Source organism: Corvus brachyrhynchos, unplaced genomic scaffold, assembly GCF_000691975.1.
Source record: "Corvus brachyrhynchos isolate BGI_N302 unplaced genomic scaffold, ASM69197v1 scaffold147, whole genome shotgun sequence".
NCBI classification, from domain to species: domain Eukaryota; kingdom Metazoa; phylum Chordata; class Aves; order Passeriformes; family Corvidae; genus Corvus; species Corvus brachyrhynchos.
The window spans coordinates 157708-176383 of NW_008239105.1; the positions used below are offsets into that span (position 1 = coordinate 157708).

The 18676-nt window shown below is 40.1% G+C and overlaps 1 protein-coding gene across 5 annotated transcripts in view; it reads left to right on the forward strand.

Annotated features, from left to right (window-relative positions):
- Positions 1–112: 112 nt before the first annotated feature.
- SLC7A11 (solute carrier family 7 member 11) overlaps positions 113–18676 on the forward strand; it is a 59747-nt gene continuing 41183 nt past the window's right edge. For 2 of the 5 annotated variants that reach the window (XR_001863693.1, XM_017739360.1), the window contains exons 1-5: positions 516–1136; positions 3743–3869; positions 7883–7998; positions 16277–16402; positions 18495–18594. Coding sequence is in view for 3 of the 5 variants with exons in the window: in XM_017739360.1 (XP_017594849.1) it covers positions 860–1136; positions 3743–3869; positions 7883–7998; positions 16277–16402; positions 18495–18594 (746 nt within the window). In the remaining 2 variants the exon portion in view is untranslated. Of the gene's footprint in view, positions 393–515; positions 1137–3742; positions 3870–7882; positions 7999–16276; positions 16403–18494; positions 18595–18676 lie in introns of those variants that run through there. The other 3 variants (XM_017739359.1, XR_001863692.1, XM_008637693.2) reach the window with 3 other exon arrangements.

The following is an 18676-nucleotide window of genomic DNA, read 5'->3' on the forward strand; positions in this document are numbered from 1 at the left end:
GTTGCTAAGTAACTCGGGGTAACACCGGGGCTATATGTATCCTTTTCGTCAGTCCTGATCCCTTCAGAGATTTCTAGAGAAGTACCATGGAAGTGGGAGAGGCCGATCAACTGCGATACTAGAAGTTCAGCCCCCGCAAACTTAACTTTTGTTGAAAGTTTTTCGAGAATGAAATTGGATTAGACCCAGGGATGACGTATCCTGTTTGATTTCTTTTCCCCTTGTGCTCTGACGAGCTTTGTGTTTAGGCAGGCTTTTGTTTCTGGCTCTGAGTTGCTTTAAAAAAATTGGCAGTGTGTCTCGGGGTGTCGGGGGTGATATGCTTGCATTGATTGGCGAGGTTTGGCTCGAGCTGCTTGCGAGTGCTTTGTTCTTCTCACCACCACCCTCAGGTCAGTCGCGCAACATGCCCCTGCGGTTTAAAAAGGGAAAAAAAATGGGGGGGGGTAGGGGGGAGGAACCAACAACAACAAAAAAAGAGAAATGCTGAGTAATGCCAGCGGTTTCTCAAATGGCTGATGCAAACCTGGAGAATTTGCATCATCATTCAGCTAGAGTAACTTGGTATGACAAGAGCTTAAATACAAGTCCATGCGGAAGCTGAGCTGGTTTCCAATGATAGGGCAGTACCAGCTCACAGTGTGAAAACACAGGTGTTTCTGAGCTGGGCTTGGATCGCAGGAAGGGCTCACATACTCTTTAGGAGCTTGTTACCTGTGCGTAGGAGCAGCTAGAAAGATAACAGAAGACAGAGGAAGAGCCAAAGTAGTTGGCTACATAGAGTGAAAAAAACCCCTTGAGTTTCTACTGAAAACTTTTCTGCCTGTGCTTGCCAGCAGTGTGTTGGTGACACTGTAGCATGTTTAGGAAAGCTGCTGTGCCCACAGTCTCTAATGGAAGCTACTTGCAGGGACAAGCTAATGGCAAGTTGTCCTCTATGGACAGCAGACAGCGAGCCCAGGAGGGAAAAGTTGTGCTGAAGAAGAAAGTGACGCTTTTGAGGGGGATATCCATCATAATTGGCACTATCATTGGAGCTGGCATCTTCATCTCTCCCAAAGGCATCCTGAAGAACACAGGCAGCGTGGGCATGTCCTTGACTGTCTGGACAGTGTGTGGTATCCTCTCGCTTTTTGGTAAGTCCCTGAAAAGTTTCTAATTGGTCTAGAGGGGCAGCTGGTGAATTATTGTGATTATTTCTCTGATTTTACTATTGGATAGGAAGTCACAGTGCAGAGCTTGAGCACCAATGGGACTACAGGAGGTCTGTGCTGCAGGATGGGGTTTGTGGAGGGTGCAAAGATTTGTAACCCCTGTTGCCACTTCTGGCACCAGCTGGTGAAAGTTGGAAGCATAATTTTTTTTTAATGGGTCCCTAAAGGAACAGGAAAACCAAATGTCCATTTCCCCCCATAGAATGTGCTGTATGTATATTTTTCTCCTGTCTGTAAGACGTATTTATAGTTTGCTTGTAAAGCCCCCGGCAGCTGGATGAGCACACTGCTTAAACACCACTGAAATGTTTAGACAGCTCAACTTAGTTCCCTAGACAATAGAGCAAGGTCTGAGAGGAATAATTCCCATTGTATGTAAGCTGTATTGGCTTGAAGGGGAGCAAAACAATAATACTAATCACCCCTCTTCCCAGCTCTTTACTTCCTTCCTCACTCCTGATGTTGCTTTAAAAGATTGCGCTACAAAAAACAGTGTAATGGAAGCAAATATTCTCTGGGAGTTTTATTGCTGGCCTGCTTATTGTGGGAGTTTTTACTAATTCTTTGTATTCTTGAAGAATGTTGAATTCTGAAGAAGTCCAGTTAAGTTGTTCTGTACACAAAACCCTCATTCAGAGTGGAAAACTCCACCCTGGCCTCTGTGGGACAGAGGGTTCATTGACCTAGTTAATGAGTTAATCTCAAAGAAACTGAAGAACTAACATGAATATTGGCTTTATTTGAAAGGGAAGCTACTTGTTTACGGGCAGGAGGTGAAGAGGAAAAAGAGGGACTAACGTGACCCTTAATAGGCAGAACATGCAAATGCCACCTTGTGTAAATTGGCTCTGAGCTTAAAAAAAATAGTCTTTTCAGGCTAAACCCACCCAGGCCAAAAAACAGACCGAGTAAGTTAGGACCCATTTGGGTCAAATGGTAAGTGTATTGGTACAATGTGCAGCATAATCTCTTGTACAAATGTGGAAGTTCTGCCTGTAACAAAATTCCCCTGCTAAGAAAAACCTCAGATGCTATTTGTAACCCTGTCAAAAGACCTTGGTCTTTTGAGTTACTTAACCCAGAATTTGCTTAAGCACTACATTTCTGGATGTAACTTTAGTAGTAGTAATCTTCTGGCTATGAAATAAAGTCTGTACAACAACAACAACAACAACAAATCTCTTTTATCAGTAAGATTTTTTAGGTCATTTTCCAGACCTCTAGATATGAGTAACTGTGTAATTTGGTACAGCAAAAGATAGTATTTTGTTCTCAGAATCGACCTGTTACAGTTTGTTTTTTGGTTGTTGTTGCTTTTTTTTTAAAATTTTTTTAAAAATTTAGTTCCCTGCACGACCCAATTGTAATTAAATCACATGTAGAGGTCACTTAAGGTCTTGCTGAGGCTGTGTGTATAACGTATATTAAAACACAATTTCATTTCATCCTGACCCTCAACAGAAGAGTCTGGCAAAAGAAAATGCAAAACCAGCTCTTTTTTTAATGTGGCTGCAAGGATTCCTTTAAGTACATCTTCACGTAAGCTAAAGAATAGTGAATAGAAGTTGCCACATTTTTGCAAAGCCCCAAACAAAACAAATGAACAAGGCTGGAGAATTTGTCATCATGTGGTACAGCTTTAATGGGCTTGTACATGTGATGTGGTTTTGACAACTGTAGTTTTTATCTAAAAGTGTTGTAGCGTAGCGTAAAAGCATGCAGGCAAGAGAGCTGAAATGAGTTAATGGATGTTGCTGATCTTAACTCTGTGTGATGCAGTGCTAACAAACTTTAGTAATGTTTATTACTGGCTTCTCAGAATCTTCCAAGAAGGCTGCCTGTCTATTGGTTGTGAAACAGTATTGATGTGGTCTACCTATGGAGCTGTGAATCTCCAGCTCTGTAACTGGCTGATGGCTCCTGACCCTTCACTGCATTTTTAGTACACAAAAACACTCCACCAGTGTTGAAAAGCCATGACTAAGCCATTCCCTGAGTTTTGTATATAAAACATTAGAAGTAATGTTGAGGAAAATTCTTATTCTACAGATCCTGCTTCCAAATTTTGGCAATTCGGTTGCTTTTGTCCATGGCTGAGGAGAGGTAATACAGTTTTCAGACCTTCAGAGTTTGAGCCAGGCATCTCTAAGGCTGAAAAGAGCTAATCAGCCTTTGATAACAAGCAAATGTGTCAGAAATCTTTCATTTACTGGTGCAGTCTGGCTGCCTGGGAAGTAGGGTGGGTGGTGTGACACCCCATTTTGTTGTCCCTCTTCACAAGATGCAGAGGAGTGTCAACACTTATTGCAAATAGCTTGGCCAGTGGCTTTAAATATAACTGAATAAATGCACAGTTTGGTTAACTGCATATCTAGTTGAATGAATTAAAACTTACAAAATTAATTGGAAAAAAATTAAAACATATAAAAAGTAGTTGTGAAACCATGACAGGTCTGTTGGTTAGGCTATAAATGTTTTGATAGGTATTTCTGGGTATTTCTCATGTTGCCACAATTGAATTCTCACAGGTGCCCTCTGCTATGCTGAACTAGGAACATGCATTAAGAAATCTGGTGGTCACTACACCTATATCCTGGAGGCCTTTGGCCCGTTACCTGCATTTGTGAGGGTCTGGGTTGAACTACTCATCATTCGGTAAGTGTGTTGTGACTCCTCCATTTCTTTTCTGATGGCAATGCACTTGTCAGTCATAAATAAAAATCTGTGATATACGTTGGGCAAAACAAATCAAGCATATTTTGGTCAATTAACTGTGTTCTTTTACTATGGTTGCTTCAGAGAGTTTAAAAATGGTATTTTCCTCGTCAGCTTTGAAATGTTCAAGAAGACATGTGTGCATGTATGGGGGGAATAAGAAAACTCCCTACCACAAAAATTCAATTACTTGCCTTAATATTGCTAGGCTTATGATGTCCACTGATGTCACTAATAATGTTGTTAGACATACCTAGATATAGTACAGTGGAGAGGGAAGTCACCTTTACATTTTCTCAGTCTTGGCACTACCTTCTGTAGCAATTGCCGTTGTCTGTGGATACAGGAATAACTCCTGGTGAAACTATTGTCCAGTAGTTTTCAGAGTTGGGGCACCATATATGCCTTTTATGTCAGATTGGGCCCTGATTTTTTGCTTTTGTGGGGTGTTGGAAAACTTGACTCTTACTATGAAAAGCACTAACTGACCAAATAAAGAAACATTGTCTTCACATACCTAAAATGTCCAATATACTGCCTTGGTGTGTAAGTCTGTGACTCATGCAGCCTTTGACATTGTAAAGAATTACAATACGAAGGTGTTGAATCATGTAAAATAAACTTTCATAATGTAAATGGATCAACATATCAAACTCACGTGTAGCCCTTGAACTTCTCTTTTTATTTTTACAGTATTGCTGAGGTTGGAGATCTTGATACATGTAGAACAGGGCAACTCACACAAAATGACTTTGGGAATGCTCCATCCCCGCCTCAGGCTGGTTAGCACTTCTTTCCCGTCTCTTCCGCAATCAGTAGATTAGTCACAAATGAGGCACAAGCCTCATTTCAAATCCCAACTGTGATTGACATGTTCTAGCATAGACTGTTGAGTTTAAAAGTGCTGATGGTGCTGAGTCATTATGAATCTGTAAATCCTTATGTTGTTTCCAGAGGAAATCATTTTGTATGTCAGATGGTCCAACACAACCTCCCCACCCAAATGTAACCTTTGAATTAACTGCATGATTTCCATTAAATATGATGAAAGGGCAGATGTCTCAACTGTATGAACCTTTTGCCAAAAAGGAAAATCAGGCAGTGGAATGAGACCTGTGTTTTCACAGTGCTATGAACAGCTATATCATTTCACATCAGAGAATCAACCAAATGGAATAGTATTAGAAATCGCCCTCTTAATCTGCATCTTGTTAGGCAGAGGCACCTTATTAACCTAGGTACAAACACCCACAAGAATCCAGGCATCATAAATTCCTCTCCTCACAAAATAATTATTTTTTTATATATTGAAGTGTCCCAGGAGTGTTGTAAAAATGCTCTTAGTCATCATGATCTGCCCCACACCCAGAAAATAATCATCTTGCATGGGAGAGAACATCAGTGGATTCTTTAATCACCCAGTCTGAGAGGCAGCAAGGAAGGCGTACATGTTGTAACTTGCGATGATCAGAGCAGCACTGCTGAAACTCTGTGTAGAGTTTTATATCTGGCTCCTGCATCAGGAAACTAATTGGCTGCTGCTATCAAAGAACTTGAGACCTCATATGTGTTTATTTTTTGTTTTCAACAGATGAAGTTGCACAGATACTTCTCAGCTAGGCTGGCTTTTCTTCTGAAAAGTTGCAGGATTATTGCACTCATAGGGTGGTGAAGCAGTCACAAACAAAATAGACATTTCCTGCTCTCATATATATCTCTGTAAAGCCACTACTTGACAGTGGAAGACACACTTAACAACTCTGCCTCATATTGATTAGGTCTGCCTTACATTGCACTGCTTCTCACCCAGTGCAACTGTGAACCTTTTTCTCTCCAAAAGCCTGGTTGTGTGTGTTTTATGTATATTTATATACCTTTGAAGAAACCCCAACATCTACTTTTCAAACAAGTGGAGACAACAGTGTGAATGCATTGTCTGTAGAGCTTCACTGTGATGGTTGCTAAACACAGGCTGTGTGAGAGTGTGCTGCCAGGTGCCTGACTCACCTGTGGTATGTGATGGGACACTGTCCTGCTCCTCAGCTGGTGTCTGCTTGTATCCTTGCTCCTCAGTGAAAGCTAGTCATGAACTTTCTACCTGCTCCTGAACACACAGCTATTGAGGGCTGCCAGCCTGCCAGTAGTACGGTAGTCAAAAGGAAAAGCACAGAATCAGTAAGGTTGGAAAAGACTTCCAAGATCATTGAGTCCAGCCATTAACTCAGCACTGCTGAGTTCACCACTGAACTGTGTCCCTAAACTCCCCATCTGTATATTTTTTTAATACTTCTCCATTCTTTGAACTTCTACCTCCACTGATTGACTGCACTGCCAGCAACTTCTCCCCTGAGACATGGGAATGTCAGAGACACAGCTATTTATTAGAGGTATAATTAGGAGCTATGTTTTTAGAAACTTAGTGGTGTGGCCTTCTTTAAAAAGGCTTTTCCTTGAAATAGGAGGGCAAAATCCAAGTTCTGGGGAAAGGAGCTGGGACTGAAGAAAAAAGTCTGGGACAGCTCCAGAGATCTGATCTTTCCTCTTATCTAGGACACTCCAAAACTACATATGGCAGGCTGCAGTACTTAAAAACCAGAAGCCTGGTGATCTTCTGATATGAATTAGAAATATTGCACTGAAGTAAAGTCAGTAAATGTCTATGAAAATCCAGACAAAATTTGCAAAGCCGTTTGCTGACCAGTGAGAGGAACATCCCCACGGGTGGGAGATACACATGCAGCAGCCCTTGCTCGTCCATGCAGAAACTTTCTGAGGAAGATATTTCTGTTCTGTGCTTTTCTGCATCTTGGTCCAGCTCCAGGTGTGACTTCTGTGTCGAGTCATAACACAAAGAAAGTGGGTTTTGTTTCCAGGTCGCAACTCCCTTGTGGAAAATTCTTTTATTGTTTGATGGAGAACAACAACATCTCTGCAGAATTTTTACCCTGTTCCATGGAATTTTTATCAAAATTCTGTGAAGTGTTGCAAATTTTTTAACAAGAAATTTGCATGGACTTTCGTTCAACTCAGAAATTCTTCAAGAATCATATGGCCTTTTGTACTACAGTGCATGTGTGATAAACCACAGATGCCACCAGCTGTCCTAAGAAGGGTGACAATGTCCTCCCAAATGGAACATGAACAGTAATATGCAGGCACAGGCTAATTTGCTACTAACGTGTGTCAGTGCTAAGGCTTTTGTCAAACAATTAGCTCCTCTCAAAGAGAAAAGCTGTACGAATATTATGAACGTTTCAAATTTGTAAATGCAACAACTTTGTGGGGCGTTGGATAGCTTAACTCTTAATACGAAAAGCACTAACTGACCAAATAAAGAAACATTATGTCTTTTTTTATATTTCTTTGTTTCATGGTATTCTGTGGTGTATTTCAGGGATTTTTGCTCTCACTTGCAGTGCTCAGAAATTGTAACTCAATAAAAGAAACAAATTCTGTTTGTATTTTAGAAAATCCCATTTGGACTCTCTCAGAATTTAATAAAAGATTTGGGTAGGTTTTGGATACTTATTTCAGTAAACCAGAATTCTCAGCTTGAATGAAATTAATTTCCTTGTGTCTCTGGGGGGTGAGATACATCTGGCCACTAAAATTCACTGACTTTTGTGCAGGGTTTTGCCCATGTAATCCAATTCTGGCTATGTTTGCTTCAAGTGAGTGAATGAAGATTTCTGCTGATACTTTTCCTTTTTTGTTACGACTGCTTTGCAACATGGAAGTTGTAAGACCCACCCTGGTAGGAATTGTTGCTGTCCACATCAGAATCATTGAGTAGTGCTACATTCAGAAACCACAGTACATGTCAGCAAAGCTACAAGAAAGCACCAAAATTAAGGTTCACAATTCTCTGATAGTGAAGTTACAGCATGATCCCACAAGAATAATAACTATGTACTATTGCATGTTAATTTTTTCACTTTTTTTTTTCACTCTAGCCCTGCTGCCACAGCAGTGATATCATTGGCATTTGGACGGTACATTTTGGAGCCTTTCTTTATGCAGTGTGAAATCCCAGAAGTTGCAATTAAACTTATTACAGCTGTCGGCATCAGTAAGTATCCAATTTTAAATTTCAGGGAGGGGTAAAATTATATCAATTGAAAAAAAAAATAGCACACTGAGCAGGTAGTTGTTTGATGTAAATTATTAATTACTGTGCATCCAATGCCGGGGGCACCTGTGTGACATTTTGCCTGGGTGTGTGTGTTTGTGGACTAACACAGGAGTAAAAAGAACAGCAGATTTTATCAATGGCAGGAAAAATCTATCACCAATGCTGATTCTGTTGCCACTTGAATTAATGGCCAAACTTTCATAATTTTTGTAGAAGCAATTGCAGTCCCTAAGAGATGGTGAGGCAGTGCCAGAGATATGGAAGAATGATTACCTGTTTTTAAGTGCTTTGCGCTACCTTGGTTTTAGGAGGCAGTTGAGTGCCAAGTATGATGTCATGAAGAAATGTAGTTCTCTTGAGTGCAGACAGGCAACATGAGATCATCTTCCCCAAAAAAAACTTTCCATCCTGGCAATAATCCTTATTGAGGCATTTGTGGTTCAGGAAGCAGGAACTGAATATTGGGAGCAGAACATACAGCCTGGTGCATGGTTGTTGCCAGCTTGTTGTCCTGTAATTGCTAACTTTGCATTTAGTGTAAAATGATCATTTAGGGTTACAGAAAGCCAATATTTGCACTGCAAAGAGGGACACTACCTTGAGAGCAGAGGCTTTTCGGTATACCTGGGCTGGTGTGGAGGGTGCATGAAATGGGAAGGCACAAAAGGTCGTGGGAATGGGGCTCTGGAGCTTGTAGCGGCTTGTTTCCAGGTCTGTCTGGTCACTGGTGAGGATGCTCCTTGTGGGCACACATTGGAATTCAGCTGTGCTGGGAGGGAGTACTGAGTAGACCTGAGTAATTAGTAACAGATTGTTCCTTTCAATTTGCTCAGTGCACATATCAGAAACAAAAAGACTGGAAAAAGGAATTAAGACATGCAAAATGATCAAAGGCCCACAGGAGACCCCTTCAGTTTTGCACAATAATAGGTTCAGATGACTTTTTCTTTCTTCAGGGTAAGGATTTCAATTGACATTGAAATTTTCAGTCTCCAGGTTATTGTGGCTTTTTGTGGGAGCTCTCTTGATAAGATTTCCATTCCGCTGGGAGTGTTAAAAAATCAGTATGTGAATGCATTCCTTTCTAACTTAATTATGCACAAACTATAGGTTTCATAGGAATAATTGAATTAAGAGCTTGAATTTTGGGGTCAATGACTTTTTACAGCTACATCTGTCTAAAACATTTCAGTGCAAGATAAGAGTGAAACAGATGTTCAGTAACCTTAAGGTCACTGAGACAGAAGGAATGTTAAGTGAGGACTCCATCAAAGCATTTTGTTAATTGCTTGTGATTCAAGCTTAATAGGTGAACAATTTGAAATATATTTTTATTACTTGTAATTTAAGTGAAAATCTGTGTGATAAGCCAGGGCTTGGCAAAATAGTTGAACAAATAAGTAGCATTGCAGGGGAGGTGGAGTTAGGCTGAAATAATCACAGCCTAAAGGGAGAGGGGAGGTCACAGCAGATGCTCAGAGTGCAGAGTGGGTCCATACAGCAGAGTTAGGATGAACTGGTGTTTCACTGAAAGAAGAGATTCTTGTAGAAAACTTGTAGTAGTGAATGGGATGACTGATAAAAACAGTGATATGTCAGACTGAGGCTTCATTTTTTGCAGTATGCTCTACAGCGGAGTTTCATTTGTAGTAGTTCATAGAACTTCTGCTGCACTTAAGCTCAGGGATCCCAGAGTGCCTGACTGTTATCCTTGTATGGTAAGAATCAGCTGCTGTGGTGGTAATTGTTATGAATGTTTGGTATTGGACTTGTAGGCAGAGTGATAGGCAAGATTAAGGTGGTGAGCTGAACAGACACTTTGGAGCCTTGAAGATCTTATGAGCCAATATAATGGTGCAAAAAGTAGTATTTGCTTCCACTTCAAATTTTAAGTTAATCAGAAAGTGAAATAACATGCCTTTTTTCTTACTCATGCCTGGTTCCTTTTCTTTCCTTGCCTGATGAGAGAGCACTGGTTGTGTATATGTCTTTATTGAACAGCTAAAGACAGTGGGATGCACCGCTGAACTCTGTCCTTGGCTGAGACTTTGTTCCATTGTTTTACCTTGTAGTTTCTCATTGTACTAGAAAGGAGAGGGAGAAATTTTGAAAAATCTTCAGGTGATCCCCTGATCCCAAACACAATCAGTGTTATCTAAATAATTTCTTCCAGATGTTTGTCTAAACTGGTCTTAAAATCTGCAGTGTGGGAGTTTTTAAACCCTCACTAGTATTGTAGCCCAGTTTTTTCTATCCTTGTCACAATACAGCTTTTCTCTTTCCTTTTTTTCCCTCCCCACCTGAATCTCCATTGATGCATCTTAAGCCTATTATTAAAAGATTGACTGAGGTGAATGCAACCAGGATTATGTTGGGGAGTGGCAAATACTATTGCTTCTCTACTAGCTGCCAAAAAATATTTCTCATAGAGGGGCTACAGCCATTCTGCTCCCCACCACTCCCCCTCTGTGCCACTGCAGTGAAAAAAAAATGATGGTGCAGAGGAGATGTAGATCAGATGAGAGTTAAAATGCAACTACTGGACATGATGACCTTTAAAAATTCCTTGTTCTGTCTTTATTGCTCATAGGAAAAGACATATGCTGGGCACAAAATTCCCCTCAAAAAAACATGTTCAGAGCAATCTTGAACAATCTGTAAAAGCAAATTTTCTATTCTACAATATGCTGCTTTCATTTTTAGTTGCCATTATTATGGTTTTTCTTTTTTTAACATGACCAACCAACCACAATGTCCAAACATTTCAATGTCTCACTAGAGAGAAGGATGCTTGTGTGGATTCTCTTTAGAGATGCCACAGCTTTCTGAACCTCGGAAGCAAAACCTTACTGTTCTTTTCAAACTTAGAAATCACTTGAATTCACTTGGTGTTTCTTAAGCAAATCTTCATAAGGAGAAAAACCTAGTCAAATACTGTATGTGCAGATCTCAATTTGTCAGTCTGCCATAAACTTTTTCTCAACTCCATCGATTTAACTGTATGTGAAAGAAGAGCAGATATCTCAAAGATTTTTATTACACTATACATTTCATAGTCTCATAGAATCATATAATGGTTTAAGTTGGAAAAGATGTTAAAGATCACTCTGTCATGGGGAGGGACATTTTCCACTAGATCAGGTTGCTAAAAGCCCCATCCAACCTGGCCTTGAACACTTCCAGAGGCAGGATATCTAATTACTACAATTTTATGAAAATAAATGGCCAGGTAGAGGAGAGAGAAGCTGGATGTGCTCCAGCACAGGGAGAGGCAGATGAAGAAAATGCAAGCAAGAGACTAGCCCTTCTAACTGCCCAATTTGTCCCAGCAGGACAAAATAGCTCTAGGACACAAAGCAAAGGGATGTTGTCCACCTTTGTTCTGATGTTGAAGGTAGTCTTTTTAGGAGAAAGAGTTTAAAACTCATTTTTCTCTTGAAGTGAAAGTTGGTAGACTACTCTATATTTATTGTTTCTTGCCATGAAAAATATCCTATCACCATGCCTATCATTGCAAAAAAGGCCCTACATTCATATATTGCTTTATTTGTAACTATTAATTCTTTTCCTAGTGGTAAGCTTAAATCTAATGGTAAAAGGGAGGGATAAATTGCACTGTGCAAAGGTATCAAACTCTTCTATCAATATGTAGCCTGAATAGGAACTGAGCCTATTCCAAACTTTTCACATGGCCTCTATATCAGAAAGCAGATAAACAGGTTGCAGCCATTAAAAACTGTGAGACTGAAAGCCAGTTATCATCTCACATAAGTATTTACATTAAGTCGTGTATTTTGGGCATTTTACACTGCAATAATATATAATTTCACCCTCTATTTTTTTTTTTTTTTTGAGAAGTCTGCCAAAAAACTTAAATACCCCAAACTTTGGCTGTGAGGCTTGAAAACTGAGGTCAGCTGTACAGGTCTATCAGTGCTTGCTGGCAAATGCTCCAGCCCCAAGCTTTTTTGGTGTCTGTGTGAATATATAATTAGATGCCCTTTTTTTCCCTCATCATGGCAGATGTTGCAGATGCCACTCTCTACAGCTGACAATCTTCAGACAAGCAGTTTAAAATATCTCTTGGCTTGCAGGGATATGCTCTGGTATGCTCTTCCAACTATGCTCTGATAGGTGCTTTTGTGCTTCCTGTGACTTTTAATTGGCTCACTAGGGTCTGCAAATTGAGGGCATTTTTTGACATTTTTTGAATGCCTTGACCCTAAAAGTCTGACAAGTTATGGGAGGGCAGTTTTCTTGGTCTCCTGCTGAGGCAATGGTACGTATACTCTGAAAAGTAGGCCAGGATGTAATGCTCGCTGCTGCTTCTCCCATTAGATTTTGTTATCCATCTTATAGCTATGTCTGTGGGAAGGAAAGAGACTGTGAAAAACATGCTCGGTGTTTCCATTGTGTTTGATTGTTCATGAACCCCATTTTGTCCTCCCTCCACACTCTTCTTGGTTAGGATTAATCTTGTTTTTAGCAAGGTGTTTAGTTTAAGGTAATCTTCTATGCTCCCCATAAAGTCAGTGGAGCAAGAAGAGGAACTTCCTGAAGGTAGACTATCTCATCTGGGATAGACATCTCACAGAGGTATTGTTATTCACTCTCTGGAGCTAGTTGTCTCTTCATTGAGGATGCAGCCACACTTAATGCATGACTTTTAGTTAGAAAAGTTAGAGTTCTCCTTTCTCTGCTCTTTTTCTGAGAAACGGCTGCTTCCTTCTGATCTTTGCTGTGATCCCTTATCAAAGTGTCTACAATCAGTTTCTCTACATATCTCCAATAGGCCCTGTTCTGAAGAGAGGTGTTGACTAATGGCCATAGTCCCAGAATATAATGTCCTTCCTGAATCCTGGAACAGCTGTCATAATCTTTTCTTGCTTTTTAGCAGCTTTCTTCATGACTCCACTTCCCCATTGCCTTTCACTATCCAGTTGCTAATACAACCAGTACTATGGTGCTGGTACATGATACTAGTGTAACGCCCACATTTCTAGACAAGTGTCATGCTCATAGAACCATTGAGACTAAATATTTTATTATAAAATTCTACCACTATTATTAGTAGTATATAATAAGCAATAATGTATTTATATTATGTAATAGTATATTATAAAGAAGACTGTAAACTCTTATAGGCTAATAAGTACAATAAAATAAAATTTAAAAAAATATAAAACTGGTCTCAAATCTTCTAAGCCCTTCTTAGCACTTAAGTCTCAGCCCTGCAACCTGAATTACTACTGGTGCAGTCCTCCAGCTCTGCACTTACTCTTATGAAGGACCATCAAAGGACATTTGTATCAAGGGTCTTTTTACAAGAGCAAGCAGTGATAGGTGTCCTGATTTCAGCTAGGTTAGAGGTAACTTCTTCTCAGTAGCTGTTACAGGGCTGTGTTTTGGATTTGGAATGAGAATGGTGTTGGTAACACACTGATGTTTTGTTTTTTTGCTAAGTCCAGTTTATCCAAAGTAAAGTGTATCACTTTTTCCCTGTTTCATGCTCTGCCAGTGAGGAGGTTCACAAAAGAAACTTGGAGGGAGCATAGCTGGGACAGGTGACCCGAACTGACCAAAGAGACATTCCACACCATAGAACATCATGCCCAGTATATAAACTAGGAGGATTTACATGGAAGGGCATCTGATCTGGGTTTGGGAATGGCAGGGTCTGGCTCTGTTCAGTGGGTGGTGAGCAATTGTCTTGTGCATCACTTGCTTTTTTTCCTTTTTGTTATCATTACTGTTATAATTTACCATTATTACTGTGTTTTACATTGTTTTCAATTATTAAACTGTTCTTATCTCTCTTACCAAGTTTTACTTTGATTCTTCTCCCCATTCCAGTGGTGGGTGGGGAGAGAGAGGGGGTAGTTGAACAAGCAGCTGCTGGGTTTAATTTCCATTTGCGCTTAAACCATGACAATGGGAAAAGGGGAAATGGCTTCAAACTGGAAAAGGGCTGGTTTAGATTAGATGTATGGAAGAAATTTTTATGATGTGGGTGGTAAGACACTGGCACAGGTTGTCCAGAGAAGTTGTGGCTGACCCATCCCTGAAGTGTTTGAGGCCATACCATCCAGTGCCATTCTCATATGTGTATCAGGAAGGTGAAACCAATGCATTAGAAAACCTGGAGGAGCTCTCTCTGCTCATGTTACTTACTCTGACCTGTGTACGGTGACAGACTGATTGCTGCAGTCAACCTGAACTCTGAGTAAGCTGGATATCAAATTGTAGATACTCTTACCCAAAAAACTCCTCCTTGATATTTTCTTGTGCGCTGGTCCATGCCTGGGCTTCACTTTCTGCAAAAGAAAAGTATGATATCCTGAGTCTTCTAGGAAAATTAAAATAAACCACTGCTTGACTATGGCACTAGATTTTTTTATAACTTAAACACTTTTGGTCAAATGAATACTTTAAATATATTTTGCTTAAATGACAGTTGTTAGTCTTGCTGGTAATCAAGCCCCAGGAAAAGAAGGGGAGACTCAAATAGCACTAATATTCATCAGCAACCTAAAGGGTTAAATGAGTCAAGATGTGTCAGTGTAGTATTGCAACAATAGAGTAATAAATCAGGGCCCTGGGATTTTCTGGTGCCTGCCAAATAGAGGTACACAAGGAAGTAAAAATGTGAAGAAAAAATATTTGGGTCTCAAGTGAAACTTTGCAGAAGTCCGAATGATTTCTTTGTGACTTAGAAAAGAGCACTTCAGCTCTGAAATATGGTGAGATATAGAACTGAGTAAAGATTTTGATCTTTAAGATTCTTTTCTGGTGAAAAAATTGTGTTAGGTGATGTTGTGAGTATATATTGACTTGTAAATTGCTCATTTGAGAGTGGGACTGCCTCTTTCCCAAATAAAAATTCTAGAAAAATACGTTTTTTTTTCCCCTGGAATTTTTATTTAATTAAAAATATGTTAAAAATACATTGGGATCCAGATTAGTTGGAATTTTCTCCCTTTTCCATTGAACTCACACTACTTTCAGTTGAAATGAGAAGATTTTTAATATTTTTTAACCTTGCTGGTGAAGAGAAGCTGTATAAAAGACTCGAGATAAATCAGTGGGCTTTTTTTCCAGAAAGCCTGTGCCGTGCCAGATTTACAATGCTAGCTCCTGCAAACTAGCAAATTGTACTTTTATGTGTCCTGAGATGTGTGATGTGGCTAACAATTTACTCAAACTGGTGCTCTTGAGAGAGCTTGAATTACAGGAGGATTGAGATGAGGAGCTACTTCATTAGCTCCATATGATGGCAAGAAAGAGAGGAACATACTTGACCATGTTTCCCTGAAGCAGCAGGAGAAAGAGATTTTTTTATCTAATAAAATGGCTCCTATTTTCCATTCTTTAGGGAAATTTTTATTTTGTTTTTAATATCTAAACTCCTTTATTGATTCTGTTTAAGTAAACTAGAGTAACTGGCACTAGAATGCCAAGACTTGCCATCCTCCTGTCAGCCAGTGCTGTTGGAAATGCCAGAAGATGCTGTCCCTAATCCAGAAGGAGATGTGAACTGACCAGATAGGATGTAAAAACCCTTCTGACTGATCTCTCCACATGCTGGTGAGGTGCAGACATGGGCTTTGTTTTCAAGAAGTAAAGGGTTTCTGTTTCTTCACTGATTCCTAGCAAGGATGGGCACAGTACTTGCACTCTGGCCCTCCTGCATCTCTGGTAGTATGACAAAAACAGGGGAGAAATTGGAAAGGAGGACCAGAGGTAAAGCAGTGACAAATTTATGCATGGCCTAAATGAGGGTGAGAAAGTTTAATATGATTATTAATTGTTATTGTTTTATGAAAGATGTAAATCTCTACTCAAAGCAGTGCAGACAAAGAAATCTGGAGTGACAAGGGTTGGGCAATTAATTTATTTCATCCAAAGCAGGGTCCTGTCAGCCCATTGTCTACCAGCAGCTGACAATTCTGGGTTAATGAAGCTGTAATTTGGTGTGAAGGATGTCAGGCAGAGAAGGGACAGCTGGATGGTCAGTGCAGTGGGTGAGGCATAGGGGCTCAGCTCAACCCTTTGGTGTGCTGCCTTGAAGGGGAATGGGGGAAGTGGGAGGACAACAGCTGGAGAAGTTTATCGGGGTGTATTTCCTTTAATGCATCAGGATCTGTTGTTTTTGTGACTACTCTGCTGGCAAAGAATTTTGTGACAATTTTTTCTTTCTCACTTTTTCCTCTCACAGCACTGGTGATGGTCCTGAATAGCACAAGTGTCAGCTGGAGTGCCCGCATTCAGATGTTTCTTACCTTTTGTAAGCTTGTAGCAATTCTGATAATTGTAGTCCCTGGAGTTATCCAGCTAATTAAAGGTATGAAATGAAAAGTAAATGCTTTTAAAGAGCTTTTATCTTTGCTCTCTGCAGCCTTTCCCCATTTGCCTCCACCACATAATGCTTATAGCAGCAAAATCTCTTAATTAGTCTGTGCTTGTTTAACTGAGGCTCTAAACTGTCATACCATTGATTAGAAGTGGAACTACACTGGGATGACCTGGTATTTCCTTCAGCATGCCAATGAGACTATTCCAATCAAACTTGCTTTTCAAAGGAGCAAATGGACTACTTTACTCTGTAATTTGTCTTTGGTCTGAACTTTGTGAAAGGGACAGGATGGGATTTGAAGACAGTTGGGCATACACCACCCCAGAACACATGCTTAGTCCAGGCAGGATGTCTGCTCAAGCTGTGCCAGAGTCCCTAGTCATGGTACATATGTGTGATGGTGGAGGGGGCTCACAATTCACAGAATCACAAAATCACATGGTAGTTTAGATTGGAAGGGACCTTAAAGATCACTTAGTTCAAACCCTATGCCATGCGCAGAGATATCTTCCACTAGACCATATTTCTCAAAGCCCCATCCAAAGCCTTGAACACTTTCAGAGCATCCACAGCTTCTCTGGACAATCTGTTTGAGTGCCTCATCACTGTCACAGGGAAGAATTTTTCCTAACATGTAATCTAAAGATGCCCTCTGTCAGTTTATAGCCATTCCCCCTTGTTCTGTCACTACATACCCTTGTAAAGGCCCTCTTTTCACTGACAGATGCTCAGCTACCTGTAGAGACTTTTCCATTCCAGCCCTCTGAGCAGCGGGTGTGAGATGGTGAGAAGGCCCAGCTCACCCTCCTTACAACAACTACACAGAGCACAAACAGCCATTCAGCACAGAGGGGCAGAGTAGGGAGCAGTCCTGAGTGAATTGGTGGCAGATTTTATCTAAGAAAAACTATCACAGTTTTTGGCTATATCCCAGGGGATGCTCTTTTCTGATGTTTGCAAACCCTCCCACCCGAGTGAAGAGCACAGTGTTAGTCTGTGCAGTGAGCTCAGTTTCTCAGGGACAGGCAGCTCTCTGTGGTTACTACAGACTCTGAAATAAAAATTTTCCTCTGTAATACTCTGCTGATTCACTATTTCTGTTTTCTTGTTTTTCACTTTCTTTCTGGCAATTGCAATGCTGTTTCTTGTTGCACATGATACATGAAATGTGCAAAATTCCTCTCTGTTCATATCCACCTCACTTTTCCTAGACCTTTGGAGCAGGTCAGACCCAGGTTTGGTTGGGGGTTGTTGCCCTGAAGTAGTAGTGTCCCTGATTCCCCACTGGGACCTTCCTCTGGCCGCAGTTTCTCCCTTAACCAAAAAGCCTCTGCTTCAATGGGAATTTTGACTGAGGGCTCAGTAAAAACAGAGTAAAGGTTAGAGGATTTGACTCATTGCTAATTTAACTCTGAATGAATTTTTTCTTCCGGCTCTGTATCTGTGGAGGATCATTGCTTCTCGGGAAATTTGGGATATGGTCGGGACATCTTACAAACCATAAAGCACTTTGTAAACGAATAAGAGCATAACAAAAGTCTTGCATATTTGCATTTATAGGTAAATAGATAATTCTTACTTGGTGTAATATTAATACAGTATTGATTATTATGGTAGGGAGCTACTAAACTCATTTTTCAATGGTAGAAATGTTTAAGATTTTGGGTTTATTTATCTTAGGAATGTTGCTTTGCCAGCAAAGTTCCTTCTGATTAAAATGTTGAACAAGTGAAATTTTCAACATCAAAAACTACTGAGCTCATTCTGCTCTTTCATGTTGATGTAAGTCACTGCTGAAAATGACAGAGCAGTGAGGGTCATCAAGCTCAGAATGCTTTGAAACAAACTAATAGGTTGAATTCTCCTATTGCATGAATACAGATGCCACAAAGCCTTTTACAATTGCTGGCAGATTATGGCTGAAAGGATTGGGTCAGAATTTAAGGTCAAGGGCAGGACTTGATGTCAGTGAACTGTTGGGTGATTAAATGTTCCATGATGTGTTATATATATATATATTTTGTTAAGTAGCTATGACCAAAGATCTTATTTTTTAACATTTTTTTTGTTGATGTTGCAGGAGAAACACAGCACTTTAAAAATGCCTTTGCAGGGAATGATGCCAGTGTTATGGGATTACCACTTGCTTTCTATTCAGGAATGTATGCCTATTCAGGCTGGTAAGTGGATGAAATTTATACATATTTATCCTGAAAACAAACACTAACATGCTCTAACAAAGACATTTATTTATATGAAGCA